At 48.1% G+C, this 19688-nt stretch overlaps 1 protein-coding gene across 3 annotated transcripts in view; it reads left to right on the top strand.

Moving 5' to 3' along the window:
* Tspan5 (tetraspanin 5) overlaps positions 1–14147 on the top strand; it is a 164972-nt gene extending 150825 nt beyond the window's left edge. For 2 of the 3 annotated variants that reach the window (XM_060392636.1, XM_060392637.1), the window contains exons 3-8: positions 975–1121; positions 3902–4072; positions 6049–6174; positions 7971–8018; positions 8247–8363; positions 12135–14147. In XM_060392636.1, coding sequence (XP_060248619.1) covers positions 975–1121; positions 3902–4072; positions 6049–6174; positions 7971–8018; positions 8247–8363; positions 12135–12200 — 675 coding nt within the window. In that variant the 3' untranslated portion in view covers positions 12201–14147. The remainder of the gene's footprint in view (positions 1–974; positions 1122–3901; positions 4073–6048; positions 6175–7970; positions 8019–8246; positions 8364–12134) is intronic. The other variant, XR_009594661.1, reaches the window with a different exon arrangement.
* The last annotated feature ends 5541 nt before the right edge of the window (positions 14148–19688 follow it).

The following is a 19688-nucleotide window of genomic DNA, read 5'->3' as shown; positions in this document are numbered from 1 at the left end:
TTTTGATTTGAGAGTTCAAAAAAAAAATTTTAATAGGAAAATAAAATATTGATGATTCTGGATATTTCAGATTCTCAGTTCCAAAAACACTGTCACTGGTCTCCACAGACCAAATCCAAGTATGTACGTTACATTTTAGAGAAACAGTGTCATAATTTTTGGCAGGTTTTGATGTGTTTTCACACTTCAGAAAGGAGTTCTTTTAAATGGGTATTGCTTGTGGAGAAATAAAATTACTTTGGATTCCTTATGTGGTAGAAGAATAAAGGTGCTGAAGGCAAGGGAGTGACTTCTGTTGTTTAATCTCAGCCTCTGAAGTATAGGGAATGCCTCCAGCAAGTGACATGGAGCACAGGAGTGGACCTCTGGGACCTGAACCTAATGAGGCCACCCATGAGGGTGGATTCTGGGGAAAGCTCTCTTCCCTGGGAAGCTTGTGGGTACTTATAACCAAACCTACAAAGCTCATTTTCAAGCTCCTAGTTCCTCTCATATTTCTGGAGACATGTCAAGGGCTTCCAAGTGGCCCTGGGGGACTTAAAGTAATGGTCCTTTCTGTTCAAGATGGTATGGTAGTTATTACATCCACTTTTTACTCAAAACCATATGTATTTAAAGGCACTGAAGCAAAGGTATCTATTTTCTCCGTCCAGAGTCTGACAAGTGTTTATTACTATTGTCTTGCTATTTATCATTTTACCAAAAATATAAATACAGTTGATCTTGCAAAGAAATCTGTTTCTCTTCCAGTCCCCCTTTCCTTTTATCTTTCCCTACTTACTTTCCTTTTCCCTTCTTTCCTGTTCCTTTTCCCACTTCCTCTTCCCTTCCTTGGTCTCTGGAATCCCAGTCATCCCAGATTGCCAGGTGACTGCTGAAGGAGTCGTTTGGGAGGGGAGAGGCAAGTAAACCAACCCTACCTTGCTGCCACCCTGTCGTGTCCTGAGCCCTCATGTGCTCTTCTCCTCTCCTAGGGCGTCCTCTCCAACATCTCGTCCATCACTGACCTCGGTGGCTTTGACCCAGTCTGGCTTTTCCTCGTGGTAGGAGGAGTGATGTTCATCCTAGGGTTTGCAGGGTGCATCGGAGCCCTCCGGGAAAACACCTTCCTTCTCAAGTTCGTAAGTATGGCAGACTCTGCTCTCAGCTTGAGATCCAGCAGGCGAGCTGGCAAAAAAGGCCGAGAGGCAAAAAAGGCAAAGCCCAGGACATTTTTACTTCAAGAGAGCTTTTCAGTCCTGCCCTGCCCGCTCTGACCCTGCCTGGATAGGCCCGTTTGGCAGTGTCCATACCACCCACACTCGCCTTGTAGACTTGACTCCCATCCCTGAAGTAGCTTTAAGAAGGAACGAGGTGTAGAGGGCTGTGTGGTGTATGTGTGAGCGGGGGTGGTGAATATTATAAATAGAAAGCTGTACAGAAAACGGTCTAGGGAAACGAGGTTCTGGCCCAGCTTCTATGGCCTCCCCAGCTTATGCAGTTTGAGCAAACCTGACGGTGCAGGAAACGTGAAAGTCCTCCTTTTTTCCACCAGCACTTTTTAGCCGCTCCTCAGTGTTTGTGTGACTGCAGTGCTTACAGAGGAAGGACTGTAGCAGAAAGTATGGAGGTATTTGGGGCAGAGAATGAACAACGAAAGCCTTCCCTTTGTTGCTCCTTTCCGAGCACAACAGTGGCGTGCGCTACATATCTGTATCTTAAATAAGAACGGTAAATGGCCCTGTGAAATATAAGCCCAGCTTCCTTGCTGACTGATGCCTTCGGAGGTAACTTTAATTCACCTTCTCTCCCTTTGGAAAGTGCAGCGTAGGCCCACAGGGCCCAGAGCATGTCAGTTTCTTCCAGATACTTGGTACGAACTGAATTTGGCCTCCTTGTGTGTGGATGCTGGTGTTCTAGTGATTTCTGTGAAAAAAACAAACAAAAAAAAACCAAAAACAAACAAAAAAACCATTCTTCACTCTCCTCTCCAAGACCAGAGAAAGGATCAGAAGGACTAGCCTTGCCGGGATGAGGGAGGACACGGGAATTTCCAGAGAACTCATTTGCTTGATATGCCTATCATTACAGCTGTTCATAGCCCCACTGACTCATCTTCCAGGGTCTTTTTCACTTAAACCCAGTGCCTGGCCTAGAACTCGTATAAGCAGTGACAGTGTGTGATTCTCTACTCCAGAGTGTCCTCTGGAGAGCTCTCTAGCATCTCATGGGCATCTCCAAGGAAAGACTGCCACACTGTCCTAGGGTAACCCATTTCACACTGGGGCAACCATTTCAGGGCAACTCCCTGAGAGTCCCGGAGGCTGGTAACCCAGATCTTTTCACATGGCTCATGCCAACAGAAGACCTGGGATTCGAGGGGTGGGGGGGTCATCGGTCTCAGACACAGTCCACTGAGGAGCTGGGCTTCCATTTCCTCAGATGTGGTGGAAATGGCCTCAGGTCACTTTCATCACCTTTGGAAATGGAGAAGTTAGCCCGCAAAGCCGGGAATCTAGATAGGTCTCTGCCAAATATTTTATATTGATTGAGATTGGACTCAATATGTGATATGCATGTTATGTAACTCGAGAGAATTTACTGGGACAGCTGGAAAGTGGAGGTCAGAGCAGACATCTGAAATCTTAGCCTGCCTGCCAGCTGTTTCGTGCACACTTTTGAGAGTCTGGGTTCTCTTCTTTCTGTGGTGTGAGGACTGTGTATCTCCATGCTCAGAGCAGTACCCCTTTAGAAGGGCAGGAAGGCAGGGAGCACAAATGCTAATTTTCTCTTTTCTTTCCTAAGGAAATCTTAACTTGAAATTGTGACCACTGCTAATTAAGAACTTTAAAATTTATGTCCTCACTTGGTGTCCTAGACTTTTTCAGGCACTGGTTTGGTCCTTCTGCCTCTCTTGCCTCATAATCCCTCAACAAAGAAGCAGGTGTCACTCCATGTCATGGGAGTGGCCACACCCAACAACATGTCCCCCAAATTTTCACCTCAAGATCACAAAACAGTTTGCAGAGGGTGAAGACGGTGTGTGTGTGTGTGTGTGTGTGTGTGTGTGTGTGTGTGTGTGTGTGTAAATGGCCCATGGGTGGAGCCTGCAGTTAGGATGACTAAGATGAGAGACTTTGAAGTATCTGGGTGGAAGGGACATTTCCCCAGCAATCTGAGCAGTAGAGCCCTGGCCTCTTGCTCTCCAGCCTCCCACCTTGTTATCTGCCTTAGCCAGAAGGCTCCTTTTCATTGCATTGTGGTGTTATTTAAAGTGTTTCCTGAGGGTGCTGCCCAGGCAAGACACCAGAGCAGCCAGCGTTCCCAAGGAAGTCCTTCCCCAGGGCTTCGTTTTCAGGATTGGAAACTGTTTTCATGCCACCGTCACGCCCCGGCCCACTTCCTCTCTGACCTGTTTAGGATGAACAGCTCTATTTCACACTGTATAGGAGGTGCAGGGAAGAACTAAAAACAGTGACTCCAGAACAGGATAATGTAGTGTGGAATCAAGCCATGGTAGCCAGTGGCAGGGGATAATCTACGTTTCAAGTCTGGCTTCCTAGAGGTCAGGCAGAGCCTTGTTCATGTGTCTGGCAGTCCATTAATCATGAGCAATTCATTAGGCCCTAATGTGGGTCTTGATGAGAAATTCCTATTACTCATGTTTGATTTGGGCTTTGTTGGTTAATTATCCAATGGAACACCAGAGACTCTAAAATGTGATTATGAAGCGATCTTTAATTTTAAGAGTCCTTTCTTGAAGTGTACTATTCCATTAACAAACCGTAAGAAACAGAAGGCCCTGGTGTGGAGATGTGTACCAATTGAATGTAATTATAGCCCTTTTCAGAGAGGAGCCACTGACTCCGTGTGATCTGAGAGCCTTGTAACCATTCCCTGTTGTATGTTTCTTTTGTCTTAGTTTTCTGTGTTCCTGGGGATTATTTTCTTCCTGGAGCTCACTGCTGGGGTGTTGGCATTTGTTTTCAAAGACTGGATCAAAGACCAGCTGTATTTCTTTATTAACAACAACATCAGAGCTTACAGGGATGACATTGATCTACAGAACCTCATAGACTTCACCCAGGAATATGTAAGTTCCAAGGGGAGACGTCTTCTCACGAGGGTGACTCCCATGATACCTTGTGCGTCTTTGCCAGCTGGAGATGTCTCATTTCCTGCCTAGTTTCCATTTGTTTGCCTGTCTGTTCTTTCCTCACCCCATGGCTTATACCTGCAATGCAGAGATGTTTCAATTTGTGTTAAATTAGATGAAGGAAGACACAACTCTTAAGCAAAAATGGTGCTCACCACAGCCATCCCCTTGTCAGCTTTTGAAGAAAGTTCCTTTTCTGTATGTTTAAAGTTTTATTTGATTAAATATGAAGTTTCCCGTTCCTTCCCCTGTAGCTCACAATAATATAACCAACACGATATCTGTTTATAAAGTTTCTCACATGTGCCTATCCAGCAACCATCTGTGTGCAGTCTAAACCAAAAGTTTAGAGCCTTGTAAGGCCGGAAGGCTTCTAGCAGGTGGAAGATAAGCAGAGCCCGCCTGCCCCACAGGTGTCTAAACATGACTGACCGCTCCTGTACTGCAAACAGAACAGGCAGATGGCATGTCACGCGAAATGCCAAGTGGCACAGACGAGGAGCCAAGACACACACCATCTCATTGACCTTAGACTAACAGAAACGTGAACTCTTTCCTCGAGAGTGAAATGAGAACAAAACTGGGCTCCTGCCTAATACCTATGGCTATTGGGACAGTCTAGTGGTACACATGGCCCAATATTAGGCCTAAGACATTACTGGCCTACAAATTAGCAGGTCCCCAAACTTGGTCAGTGGTGTTCATGGCGTTAATGTTTAGAGCACGATTGGAGATTGGAGGCCACCCAGAAGCTAAGTGAGCCAAGATCTTGCCTTGAGTTGGAAGGGTTGAGCTAGGCTCAGGTTTATCCTGAGTCAGGAAAGCCATGCTGCATCAGTGCTGAGCGGGCGTGGTGGAAAGCCGTCCTCTGAGTGCTCAGCATGACCCTGGGGTCTTAGTTTCACTCAGGGGCTGCAAAGTAGCTGCTGTGTAGAGCGAGCATCCTCGGGTGTGAAACTGAGCCCTGTTTCACCTGCTCAGCTGACTTCTGTGTCGTTAGCTCATAGTGGATGCAAGCTCACTGCTTCCCAGGTATTCTCCCTGACGAGCTTGCATGACATAGCTGACGGGACTTTACAGGGGAAACCTGTGGTGTCCAGCCCAAGGCCAGAGGAGGAGCCGAGCCTGAAGAACATGTGTTCAAGGCCAGCTCTGCTCAGCAGCACTGGTTCATGTGATTCTGTTCTGCAGTTAAGCATTTTCACAGAGCTGTTGGTCCTGAAGGCCTTAAAATGGCCAAGGGTTGGTTTTTATTTAACTTAAGAAGCCAGGATAATCCAGTACAGGGAGGTGGTGGATGGGGTTATATTATAGCTATAATCAGTCCCCCATTTAAAATCCTCTGAACTGAACATAAAAATATGTTCTTTACAAACAAAATCAGCGTAGAAACAAATATAGTGAAAACGAAGCCTCTATGATTATGGTAGAAAGGTGGGTTTTGTTCACTCTTTTTTTGTGCGTGTGTGGTTGTGCGGAATGGACCCAGGGCCTCACCCAGCTTGGCCACTGTACCACCGAACATCAGGCCTGATATTCCCTGTCTTGTGAACAGGTGACGGTTCTGTAGTGATCACACACATACCAGACCCCATCGAAGTGTCGAGTGTTTATTGGATGCCATTTACACTGGTGAAATGCTTTAAGAACCCTAAGCACAACCACGGTTGCCTCATTCTTCTACGTCACCACGGTTGCTTGTGTTTTATCTTGCCTTCCAGTGTGGTCTGGTTTAACCCTCCTAGAACGTGACCAGGCCAAGTTCGGAAGGCTTCACAGGGACGTTTAGGTTCATTTTCACTTAGAAAATAAAACGAGGTGCTGGATCTGGCAGGGGCTGGGTGGGTGGAGCTCAGGGGGCTGGTCACCTCCCGGCCCTGGTGTCCTTTCTAACTCTCTCCTGTTTGCTCTAGTGGCAGTGCTGTGGGGCTTTTGGAGCTGATGATTGGAACCTAAATATTTACTTCAATTGCACAGATTCCAATGCAAGCCGAGAGCGATGCGGTGTGCCCTTCTCCTGCTGCACTAAAGACCCTGCGGTAAGAGCAGCAGCTCAGGCTGGACACTGGCTGTCCCTCACATGGTGGCTCACGACCATCTATAGTGAGATTTGGTGCCCTCCTCTGGTGCACAGACATACATGCAGGCAGAACACTGTATCAATGTAAAGAGCGGAAGTGCTCTGCCGGCAGGTGTGGGCCCTGTGCTCACCCTCTGTGCGGTGGCAGAGTGATCTTTGTCACAAGCGCATGGCTGGTTGTAGGTCCTAGAGGAGGGTAATGTGTGCCGATCTTCCCAGTCAAGACGCGATGACTGGAAGTTAGCCCAGGTGTGTTGGTTCCCATTCTGAGCTCTGGTGTGTCAGAAAGGGAAGTCCTGTTCTGGGTTGAAAAACAAACAAACAAGGGATATGGAGTGCAAGTGACTTTCCCCAAACCACAGTCCTGACAGGTGACCGAGTGTGCCAGACTCAAACAGCCTGCCGCTGTCACCTTTACGGTTTAGTAAACCCCTTCTTCTCATCTGCCATCTGGGCCAGGACTTAGGAGGGAGAGGAGGGAGCGAGACGTGACAATTTGGGAACGCTGCTTGGGTAGCCGCAGTGGGCCAGGAGGCGGCATAAGGATGGCCACAGCAGCCACCATTTGTGTCTTACTTTAAAAAGAACCAGTTCACAAGCTGCTCCTTTTTACTGCGTGTTACTGTGTGCCTGGCTTGTAGAACGAAGAAAATGAACCTGTATTGGGAGTGAAAAGCCAGCACTGGGAGTTAGTGTAACACATGTGAGGAGCACCTGCTGCCCTTGCTGGACAGGCCTGAGTGGAAACAGACACCACAGGGTCCCGCCCTTGCAAGGTTGGAGGCCTTGCAAGGAGTCTGGGGTTCTAGGGTGTTGAGCTGCTAACCTTCTGGAGAGCACACCAGCCTGGGCTGGATGTCACTAAGAACTGTGCCAGCCTGGCTGTGACTCCTTGCTAGCCAGCTTGTCCTCCTCCTCTGAGGTGGGGCAAGGGGCAGCAGGATGCCCAGCGTGGAGCCCCTGGTACCCACTCCGCCTGGGCACGTACTGGCCAGCATGCTCCCGGTTCTCTATCTCTGTCCTCTATCAGCTGTCCATGAGAAAAATGAGAAGAGTCTCCGAGCGTCACTAGGCAACTGCAGATCCCTCAGTAGGTCTGTCTCATGCCGTGAACTCTAAGCTGAGGAGATCCTCTGACCCTCAGAGGGGAGGAAACAGCCCACAGCATTTCCAACCCGACCCTGGCGATGTCAGGCTGCCAGCTAAACACGACCGGACTGTTTTGCTTTGTGACATAATGCGTTTTCATTAAAACGAAAACACTTTCAGCGACAGAATTTTGTAGATTAAAAGGGACGTGCACATATTTGGCATGCATAACCTCCAGCACTATTTTTAAAAAGTAAAAATGGCCAAAGAGCACAAAGATGGTCATTTTTGTCCTTTAAGTTTGGTTTTTGTCTATGTTTCCAGTTTCCCAAGCCCTTAAGGCTTCCTGAGATTGGCAGTTATTTGAATCTTAACACACACACACACACACACACACACACACACACACCAGCATATTGGGCCAGCTAGGCTCTTAGCTTTCCTCATTTCTAAGGTGGGGAATCGTTTACTACATACTTCCTAAGCTGCTCTTATAAGTGCATGGCATTTAATAATAACGTTTCTTAAATAATATTGTTATTAATATACTATCTGCTACTGTCCTGTGATCTATCTCACTGACACTACAGGGTCTCCTGTTTGTTCTTAGGTGGGCTTTCTGTTGAACAAGAATGAGTTTCACTTTTCTCCTTCTTTCTTCCCCAGGAAGATGTCATCAACACTCAGTGTGGCTATGATGCCAGGCAAAAGCCAGTAAGTAGAACCTGCCCCTGAGGCTTAGCACATAGAGTTTGTTTTTTGGTTTTTTGTTTTTTCTTTTGTTGTTTGTTTGTTTGTTTGTTTGTTTTGTTTTTTGTTTTTTGTTTTTGTTTTTTTTTGAGGAGCATTTGTGCATGCCCAACACTGTATCTGTGCCTCTCTGGAGTGTTTGCACACGCCCAAGGCTGTATCTGTGATGCTCTGCTCTCTTCCCTTGTAAAGGAAGTGGACCAACAGATTGTAATCTACACGAAAGGATGCGTGCCCCAGTTTGAGAAGTGGCTACAGGACAATTTAACCATTGTGGCTGGTATTTTCATAGGCATTGCATTGCTACAGGTAAGATATGGGTCCTCGGTGGTAGCTCAGACAGTGGCGCCCAGGGAGACCTCACCAGGACCAAATCTTTGCCATGCCTCCTCAACCCCATAGCTTCTGAGACACTCCAGAGGTCCAGGGAACAGACTGAAACGGTTAGGTTTGTGTTTATTGAGGGTCTGTTTCTAGATCCGGAAACGCGTTAGGAAGCCTTGTCTCCTTTTCACTGAGGAGAGCTCAATAGGCCCCCGGCTGTCAGCTGGCATTGTGTCCAGGGGCTCAGAGGAGCGCACTGTGCCAGCTGGGGCAGACATGGCTGCGCAGCGTGGATCTCAGCAGCAAGGTCAAGGTTCTGTGGAATCACAGAGGTATGCGCTGTGACGTTCATCTCTCTGGACCAGCTTGCCAAAGTGCAGGTGGAAGTCAGCCTTAGGAAGTGACTTCTCCCGCTGATGGGATGCTCTCTTTGGAGGGTCAGAGATGCGCACACAGTTGAAGGAACCTGAGGAAGTCGTAAGTGACGTCATCCTGTGTTCACAGACTGTGTTCAGTCTCAAGTGGTGTCACGGCTCATGTTGATCCAGAGGCTCTGTGCACTCTCTCTCTCTGTTCCCACCTCTTCAGCCACGGACAAGCTGGGCCTGAAGTCGCACGGAAAAACGAGTAGTCAAACAAACTGAAAAGGAACAGAGGATGAAGACTTCATGTTTCCTAATTAAAACCTACCACAGAGTAGCAGGATTTGAGGCGATATGTACGCTTGTAAGGATAGCCATTTCAGATCATTGAGATTAAATTCCAGACAGAAGCTTTTTTTCTTTTTCGATAAGGGAATCAAAACTAGTCAATGGGGGATGAAAAAAAGGTTTTTCAGGGATGGGAAAAATGGCTCAGTGGTTAGCAGAACTGGCTTTTCTTCCAGAGGACCGGGGTTCAATTCCCAGCCTCTACATGATAGCTAACAATTGTAACTATAGTTCCCAGAGATCCAATGCTGCCTTCTGGCCTCCGTACACACTGTATGAATGTGTACACAGCCATGCCTGTAGGCGAAACACCTATACACTTTAAAATACTTTTAAAAGTTTTGGGGTTTTTTTTTGTTTTTTGTTTTTGACAAATAGTGCAGGAATACTGATTTTCTGTCTAGAAAAGAATGATGTTTAGGCAACTATTTCATAACATCTATAAACATTAACTTAAAAGACCTAAATATAAGTGTGCTGTGCTGTATGCCTGTAATGTAAGCTATGGTCACTTAAGAGCACACAACCTTCATAGTCAGGCCTGTCTTGGTATAAACCAAATGAACAAAACTCTCAATATAAAAGCTGAAGCTGTGAAATGCTAGAAGAAAACGTGGTGTAAATTGGTGATTTTTTTTTTTTTTTTGTCTTGGACAGTTTCCTTAAAAGATCATGACACCAAAAATAAAACCACCAAATAAAACCGAGCTAATGGCATGTCATGAAAGTATTAAACTTCTGCACTGAAAATGATGCCGTTAAGGTCACTCACAAAATCACAGAAAATGTTTGTGAAAGGATTTTAATTCCTAGAATATATTTCAAGAGGGCTTATGCCAAACAAGAAAAAAGGCCAGCCTGGGCTACCTAGCAAGAGCCAGTTTAAATATGAACTATTTCAGTAGACACTTCTCCAGCAAAGATAGGAATGGCCCATTGCATATGAAAAGATGTCAGTATATCATCAGAAAACTGCAAATCAAAACCGCAATGGGATACCCATTGCTTACACACCAGGATGGCTTTGAGTAAAAAAGACAGTGGGTGTTTGTGAGGATATAGGGAGGGAACAGAAATGGCTCAGCTCTTTGGAAAATTGTACTGACCCCACAACTTCCCACGAATGCAAGCAAAAGAATGCAATCAAAAGGAATGAAGAAACTTCATTTACCTAAACATCTGCGCACACCTGTTCATAGCAGCAAGACCTGAGAACAGTGAAGACTCCATCAAAGGACCTTGAAGACTGTGGTATGTCCCGGTGCCTGGGTTGGCACACAGCCATCAAAAAGGAATGAACTGACTAGGTGTGCTATGCTTGCCTGCAGTCTCAGCACCAGGGAGGAGGAGGGTGATGAGGCAGAAGGATGGCAAATCAGACTGTACAGGAAGACCCTTCTCAAAAGCAAAGCGCCACAGAACAAATGGAGCAGACTGGCCGGCTGGCATTCCACGGAAGAGTCACCACAGTTTTATTCTTCAGCTGCTTTTGTGTAGAGTGTCCCTTATCGTCATCATCCTTGCCCTCCCCCTCGCCACATCTTCACAGTGCCCTGGGAGTACCCGGGGTCTCACCACCCCAACCTCTGGGTCACCTCAGCTCAGCCTGCATCCTTACCTCAGACCATGGCCCACCCAGCCTCCCACTGTGACCTTGTTGATGGGGCTCACCACTCTCAGGAGGAGAGGGGAGAAGCCAAGAAACTGATGAAGTTGCAGACCCCGTGAGGTGGGGAAGTCTTCCTTCAGAACATCCCAAGCCTGACCTCAGCAGGGCAGTGGGTAGATCAGCACTGAATACTCTAGCCGGACAGGCTGGTCACCAGCAGGAATGCTCCCTGCTTGTGTGACTTCATTAAGGCTTCTTACCTGAAAGAGCAGGTGAGGTCCATAGAAGGCACAGGTGGCCACGTGACCCACCTGTTCGAGGTAGGGGCCCAGCTGAGCTTCAGCCTGCCTTTCCCACGTTATCTATACACATGTGACCTCCTTAGCCACAAAGGCAAGGGCGTGCTTGCATGCTGAGGCTGCCTCGGCTTTTTGTATGTTGTATAAAATGTTCACCCGAGTTCTTTAATTTGTGCTGTGTAAGTAAATAAGGAAAATTCGTAGTTGGGTCATGAAGTTTTACAGCACTGTGATCAGTACCTCATAGAGCAGATGGAGAGAGGTTTGTTTGGGCCCTTGGTTCAGGGGATGGCGCATATGGCGGGGAAGACAAAAGACTGTACAGGAAGACCCTTCTCAAAAGCAAAGCGCAACAGAACAACATGGCAACAGCTATGAGACGGAGAACTCCTTTGACAGCTGCCCTTAGCAACACACTTGGTCTCTAATGTCCTACTACATCCTAAAACAGTGCCACTAGCTAGGGACTGAATATTCAAACCCATGAGATTGTGTGGGCTTTTACATTTGAACAGTTTCTGTACCAGTGGATGAACCAGAGAACATTTTGGTATATGAAGGAAGTCACAGGCACCATATGTTATCTGAAGCCATTTTCACAAAATGTCCAGATCAGGCAAATCCAGAGACAGAGAGAGAAGGTAGATGAGAGCTATCTAGGCCTTAAGGGAGGGTTGGAAATGGCTTCTCTTGGTACCAGGTTAGCCTGACAGCAATGAACATCTTCTGTATTTAGTATTGAAGAGCTAAAGGGATGCTAAAATTAGTTTTTTAATTTTTTCTCTCTGTCTCCACTGTCTTTTCAGCTGTTGGGGTTTTTGTTTGTTTATTTATTCTGATTTGATTTGGTTTTTTTTTTTTTTTTTTTTTTTTTTTTGAGACAGGCATCATGTATCCCAGGCTGGCCTCAACCTTGCTGTGTAGCCGAGCATGGCTTCTGATGCCCCCAGTGCTGGGTTTCTGTGGTGCTGGGGCCGGACCCTCTACCGACCAAACCACATCGCCATCCCCTGCAGATAGACCAATTGAAGAATCAGATGACCAGGCAGGGAGGGGGGAGGACCCAGCGGCCAAGGAAAAGCCAAAAGTGTTTGAATTCCACTTGTCTGACTTGGTATTTTTGTTGTTGTTTGTTTAGATTTTTGGGATATGCCTGGCACAGAATCTGGTGAGTGACATTGAAGCTGTCAGGGCTAGCTGGTAGAACCCTGCCACCACTGCTGCACGACACTGGACTGACCCCCTCTCTGACTGACCTTCCACGTGCTGGCTGATGGTGGGCTGCAGAGACCTGGTCACAGGCCTGCAGTCCCACCCTACGGAGCTGCCGAGAACTTCCTTTCTGTGGGGGTGAAGCTGGGAAGTGCCACTCACAGATGGAACTCTTCAAAAGAAAAACAAAAACAAAGCAAAACAAAGCATTGTGCAAGTCGCCGAGTCTGTGCCATGGATCTCTACCGTGGCCGTGAATGGATGGACGGACAGATGGATACTACCAGAGAGGGAAAAGGGGGGCTGGGCACTGCATGTACTTGAATTTACGGAGAATACAGTGCTGTCCACATCTTGGCTAAAACGTAGGCCCTTACCCCCCAGGGCCACGTGTCTTGGAGTCTCTCAGTGCACATTTCTAGAAACTGTTGCAGCTGTCGTCCAGAGAGGAAAACAGCTGTCCTCTGTGCTGAGATTCCGAATCGGGCAGGATGGGTCCGCTTGTGGCATATGCTCTCTGGCCTGCCTGTCCCGTTAAGAGAGCTGGGCATTTGGCTGCAGCCCATCAGGGTGGCAGAGGTTGTGAGCCGCATTTCCTTTGAGTGGCCAGCCTGAGCTTTAGCAATGACATCCGAGGAGAAAATGAGGTTAATGGGAGGCACTGATGAAGCACCCCCTCACCCCACCTCACCAAGCCCATGATTGGGTTCTTCTGATATTCTGAAATACTCTGGGCTGCGTTTTTGTGTTTTGCTTTCTTTTTTATTGGTTGTTACTTTGGTTCTTTTCTGTGTCCCAAAGGCAAAGGCTATGACACAGTCCTCTGTAATGGTTTCCTAGTCAACTTAAAATAGTAAGTTTTTGTATGATCTTCACCCGCATGTGCTGTGACCCCCGAATCCGCTGTGTTCTTCTCCAAGGAACACTTGAGAGTGTTCCTCAGTGTTTGTGTCATCGTTCCCCAGCCCTGGGTGGTTGTGGCATGTTGTCCTGCCATGTCTTCATATGCCCCGGCTCAGCTTTTGTAGATTCCCTGTCCTCACTGAATGATATAAAGCCCAGTTCCGAAGCAGGGTTGACAACAGTCAAAAGCATATAATGAGTTTTTTTTTTCTCTTTTGCAACTTTAGTTTTGTCATATATTAAAAATAAAAAAAAAAAAACAAGCCTAGTATAGTGCATGGCCAGAGCTCTGTCCTCGCTGAGGTGGCCTCGGGTTGGTGACAAAGCACAAATACTTGAAGGGCTGCACTGAGGCCCAGCCCGGGGTTCTGTGACGCTAGGTGGGAAGCCACCTTCAGGCTCCTCTCCTGCCTCGTGCCCACCGGGAAGGTGGATTTGGGCCCAGCTTATGACATCCCCTGGACGTTGCTTTCACGGGGAGCGGAGTTTAGTCTGTGGGTCGCTGGGAGGACCACCACCTCTCTGATGGCCGCTCAGCATCCGGCCAGCCAGCGTTCTGAGCGGAGACGGAGCACCCATTTCCGCCGCATGCGCACTGCTGTGGCTGACCAGCACGGTCTGCTCGGAGCGCCGACAACCAAGCCCTCGTCTGAAGTCTCATCTCCCCAGTCCGGTGCGCGGGGCTCTGCATGTTTGTGTTTGTGTCCGCTGTAGGTAGAGATAGTCATTCCATGCGTGGACGTGAGGTCGCGTGGCTTCACTCCTGCCCATCCCACTGCCGCCGTTTGTAATGTCCTCCAACACGGACCCCCGTGCTCTCGGATTGGCGCTTCTGTCTTCTTTATTACCTCATCCTCCAGTGAACTGCTTCTGGCCAGTTGATGCAGAACCAGGCAAGACCCCCCACCCTGTGGGCACATCCAGTGAAAGCCAAAACACAAGCCCGAGTGAGTTTTCAATTTTAATCACCCTTTATTTTTTACACTCGAGAGTGATTGTAATAAAAGCTGTCATTAATAAACTTGGTTCTACCGTATGTGGCATCATGACTTCTTTTCTGAATATTTCTCAGATGCTGGCTAATGTAAACACACTGGAATAGATTGTTTAAAAACAAAACACGAAGAGCCTGGGCCAGGAGGGCCGCTCATGTCTAGTGTGCCTGAGACTTCAGTTTCAATCCCGTATCCCAGCAACCACCATCAGCCCCAGAATCCCTGAGGAGGGAGGTCACAATGGGCCTCCACTTGTGCTGCTGAGTTCCTAAGATGCTGGTGAAACCACACGTTGATTCTGAGAGACACTGGTCAGTCCAGGAAGGAAGGGGAAACTCGTGCTTGGAGGGACTGAGTCTCCGGGTTGCTAAGTGCAGACAAAGCATCATGTGGGTAGGTGTTCTCTGTCGTACAGACACCTTGGGAACCTTGACCCTGCCACTCTGGACTGTGTGTATATTTTTAAAAGCTCTATGAACATCTTATATACCGTGGACCCAGACAAAAGATACAGTTCTTATAAGACTGTATGGTGTCAAGATGGTCTCTTGACACCATCATGGTAACCCATTAGAAAAAGGCCAGATGAAGTCTCCTTCTATTGTGAATGACTCCTGCAAAATACTTTTCAGATCAAATGAAATCAACACCTCCCATTTCCTATAGTACTCTAAGGCCAGACAGGGCAGTGTGACCCAACACTTGAGCAATGCTGTGCCTCCCGCCCTGGACACAGAAGACACAAGTATTTTGATTTTAAAGACACTGTCCATGGCTGAAGATGGGCAAGCCCTGTTGATGTCCCGTATTATCTGGAACTATAGGGCCTGGTCATTCCCTCCGCACTCTGGTCACAGCTGCAAGGATACTTTGTTTTCAAGGCTCATAGCAGAAGTTTCTTCCTCCTGAAGACCATAGACTTTGGGGGAAGATGACTAAGTTTCTTTTATATTTCTGCTGTTTACTGGTCCCCACGAAGATTGCTTCTGTAATATAAAAAAATGTGTTATTCATAAAATGAACAGAAACAAAAAACAAAACTGAACTTCTTTTTCTCGCCAGGGAGTACTTGAAAACCCGTTTCTTTCCCCAGGGTATACCCCTTGACATTTCTTTGGGCTGCCTTCCTGCCCCAGGTCCCAGGCTGACTGCCCTCCAGGACATTCTTAGAGGTGACTCCGTCCAAGCCTTGGCTTCTTTGGGAAAGTGTTTGGGCCCTCGGAGCTGGTGTTTGTGTGGGCAGGGATGGAATCACTTTGCAGTGTTTGACTCTCCCTGGCCTGTTTCCGGCTCTCTTGGAGAAGAGCCCTGGGAAGCCAGTGGGTTGAACAATGAGGGTCGGAGCCCAGTGACCTGGCAGGCTCTCCTCAGCAAGCTTTTTGCCATTTCTGCATTGGTACTCACTCCTTCCCTTGGGAAATCTGCAGACCTCCGAGGAAGGACTGGGAGCCTCTCCATAAACACTGGCCACTGCGTCCTGCACACTAGGACAAGGAACAGTGATAGCAAGATCCTGACCACACTCAGGGGGTAGAAACTAGACGTGCAGCCGGAAGAACGGACAGGGCTGAGGTGTGACTTATACTGGAAACATGGCTAGGGGCACAGCGGTCAGATGATCCTGGGTTCGGGCGCAGGAGGCAGGGAAGAGATCCTAAACTGACCGTAAAGCCACACCAGTGTTCTCTAGCTTTATTTTTCATTTGATTTATTTATCTGTTTATTTTGAGAGGCTTGGTATAACAGCAGATTCTATTACACTGTGGTTTTTAGGACATTTCTTGATTTGAAGAAGTAATTGATTCCCTCTAGAGGCTTGCTGGTCCCCTATAAACCTGCCCAAAAGTTCATCGAGCCTAAAAACTATTGGCCCAAAAAAGGTTGATCTATCCTCTCCCAGTTAGCCTGAGCTAGACCCGCTGGTCCTACCCCTCCGCTTCTAGAAATGAGGGCCAAGGCAAGTGTATCAAAGAGTGGGTGAACTCGTGGTTTTACACGGTGTGTGCCAATTCCAGCAAGAACCAGTTCCCAGCAAAACAAGCGGCCCATGCAGTCCTTACTTCCCAAGTGTGCAACCATTAGAACAGGAAAGTTTTAGTGGCCTGCCCTCTAGTGTCAGCCGTGGAGAACTACAGCTGGCTGGTGCTTGAGCGTGAGGTTCCCAAGCTCTGCTCCTGCCTTGGGAAGCAGGGGCAGAGGGCAGGGGCTGGTGCTAAGGAAAGATGGGTTCACTCCTTCACGCTCCTGAAGACTGGGGGCCCTTCTGGGAACCGAGGGAGCGGAACGCTGGTTCTCATGAACATGTGTGCCCTCCTCTCGCCGCTGGCGTCATATTGCCCGTTGCGCGGGCTTGGCGGAAGCTGGCCCGGCCCGCCCGTGCAGTCGCAGATGCCGTTCCTAGAAGTCTGTGCCTCGCTCACCGTCACCAGGCGTTCGTCTGCCCGTCCCAAGCTGCCATCCGGGCACCTGTCTTCCTGGTGGAAGGTGGCGTGATGAGCTGTACCCTCTCTCCCAGGGCACAGAACCCGCCTCTTGGGAGGCTTGTGTGAGCCAAGGTCCCAGCGGCACCTGTTCTCCGACACTGTCCAGAACAAGCGAGCAGGCTTTCCTCAACTTTCCTCTGAAAACATGCCTGGGCATCTAGTGGAGCTGGCTTTGATTGAGGATTTCTACCTTTATTCTTGTCATCTTTGTTTTTCTTTTGTTTTGTTTGTTTGTTTTTAACAAGGGCTTGTTAAGTAGGTCCAGCAGAAATGATACTTCTTGTTCTGTGTCTCAGGCTGCCTTCAAACTTGGAGCAATCCCCCTGCATCAACCTTCCAAGAGCTGTGTCGACAAGCTTGTGCCATGTGGAAACCATGACTTATGTGTTAGGGGTATATCATGGGTTCAGCTGTGTCTTTCAATATTTCATACCCCGAGATTCCAAGCAGGAGCTTCAAGCCCAGGCTCACAGAGGGTAGGGAAACCTCCTGCTAGGAAGACAGATTTCAGGTAATATGTCCACAGTCTGAGCAGTGCCACGCTAGACAGTGCCTGCCGGAAACTGGGAGACACAAAGAAGATACAGTTCCAGCCTTTTTAAATTATTATTAAATTTTTATTATTTTATTATTTTATTTTTAATTACACTTTATTTACTTTGTATTCCCCCCTCTAGTTCCCTCCCTCCTCCCCTCCCAATCCCTCCCTTCCTCCCCCTTCTCCACGCATGCCCTTCCCCAAGTCCACTGGTAGGGGAGGGTTTCTTTTTCTTCCTTCTGATCCTAGTCTATCAGATCTCATCAGGAGTGGCTGCATTGTCTTCCTCTGTGGCCTGGTAAGGCTGCTCCCCCCTCAGGGGGAGGTGATCAAAGAGCAGGCCAATCAGTTCCTGTCAGAAGCAGTTCCAGCCTTTAGAAGGCTGAGCAAACAATGGCCCATGGGAACCATCCTGTTGGTGCATTTGTTCTGATGGGGACGGAGTTCAGTGCCTGTTGCTTTCTCCAGCAGCCGAGAGTTCCCACGTGTGCTCGTGTGCTGACTGGAAGCAGCTGAACACTGTGTGGCCGGTGCTATCTGCGTGCCTTACGCTTTGGTAAAGCTTTGCTGATTTCTTGTTTTGCTAAGATAGGGTCTTGGTGGGTTCCTGCGGCTAGCCTTAAGCTTGCTGTGTAATTTAGGCTGCTTTTGAACTCACTCTCCTGCTCCAGCCTCCCACGTGCTGGAATCACCAATGTTCACTGCCAAGTTTGCCCCCTTCGATAGGATACTTTAAATAATGTGTTATTACATTACATTTAAGGTTATGGCGGTGCACTTTTGTATTTATTTGGAGCAAACTCTCCCAAATGCCACCTGCTACAGCGATTAAAATCCCATAAATAAAATGATTTGTGCCTTCTGTAGTCTCCTTACACTCTCACCAAAACAACCCCGCAGCTCACTGACTCTCAGTTGCAAGCAGCTTCTGGGGTGAACCAACAGCACACAGTCGTTCAGATATACCTTATTCCACGCTCTTATTCCTGGAGCTCTCAGGTAAGTTTCAAAGATGCAAACCAAAGTGCCATCTGCACAGGCTGAAGGTTTAGGTTTGCTAAGAGCTAAGCTGCCGTTTTTCCAGAAAGAAGAAAACTTGCCATGGTTCTCAGCATGGTTCCTAATGCTGTAACACTTTAATACAGCTGCTCCTGTTGCGGTGACCCCCAACCAGAAGATTATTTCATTACTACTTCATAACTAATTTTGCTACTGTTACGAGTCGTAATGCAAGTATCTGATATGCACCGCATCTAATACTCGACCCCTGTGAAAGGGTCAGTTGACCCCCAAGAGGGGTCACGATCCACAGGTTGAGAACCACTGCTGGAAGCTTCGGGGAGGAGGAGGTGGAAGTGAGAAGACCTTGGCTGCTCCCTGGGTCTGGGAGGCGCCTGCGGTTTCTAGACTCTGGGCAGTCAGGTTGGGTGTGGAGCGTGGAGGGGTGGTGCTGCCCAGCACAGGAAGGTCAAACTGTGGAACCAATGGGCTAGCAATGGTGAGTTCCATGATGAGTAAGGACAACCTGAAAAGCAGCTTTCGGTACAACGTGACAGTGAGGGAGCAAGCTCACTGTGTTGCAGCAACATTTTAAAACCAATTCAGAAAAATTGCTAGAATCTTCCATCACAGTGTGTGGTTAAAGGCAAAGACAGGAGTCTCAACACCTCCCTCCTGCAAGTAGCCCATAAGCTTACTAACACACCTGCCAATCAAGTGGGCTTCCCGCTCCGCAGGGCAGAGGCAGATAGGAGGAAGCCAGCCACTGTGGTCCAGGTAACTCAATCCCTGAACTTTTCCTGCATCCCTAAGTGGTAACTCTAGATCCAGGGGATCTGACCCTCCTTGTGACCTTTGGAGACACCAGGCATGCACACAAAGTACTTTCATTCACGATGCTCAGGGAGGCAAAGCACTCAGATAAATGAGGAAGGAGGGAGGGAGGGAGAGAGAGGGAGAGAGAGGGAGAGAGAGAGAGAGAGAGAGAGAGAGAGAGCACAGGAGCAGGAGTAGTAAGGGGCGGGGCTTCAGGTGATTGGTGTAACTGACCTCATGAGTGAGCCTTGATGAAGAAGGCCTGGAGGCATTTGTTCCTCCCTTCCAGCCAGTGCAGAGACTTAGACTTCGCTGTGAGGACTGGATCTCCACCGGACAATGAAACTTCGGGTACCTTGACTTCAGACTCCACAGCCTCCAGAACTGTAAATAGTGCATTCTTGATGTCTATAAATTGATAAATTGCCTGGCCTACGGCACTTGTTTTAGGAGCACATTAAACCACTGTTCTCCACTCACTTCCTCTGTCCCTCTGAAATGTCTGGGACCCAGGAACTGGCAGGGAGGTTGTGGCATGGTGTGGGTGCTGGGGTCTGCTGGGGATCACAAGGCTTAAAGCAGTGGTCATTGGAGGTTTCAGTTTTCTTCTTTCCAAGGTTGAAACCAAGGTGAACAATAAAGTATCGCTTTCTGCATGCACGGTGGAGTCGGGGGAAGGGGTGGGTCACTAAAATCCCACCAGCCCTCCCAGTACCTGTCTTTTTAAGCTCAGGTGGAGGTTATGC

This window comes from Meriones unguiculatus, chromosome 10 (assembly GCF_030254825.1).
Source record: "Meriones unguiculatus strain TT.TT164.6M chromosome 10, Bangor_MerUng_6.1, whole genome shotgun sequence".
NCBI lineage: Eukaryota > Metazoa > Chordata > Mammalia > Rodentia > Muridae > Meriones > Meriones unguiculatus.
This window is presented reverse-complemented; position numbering and strand designations above follow the sequence as displayed.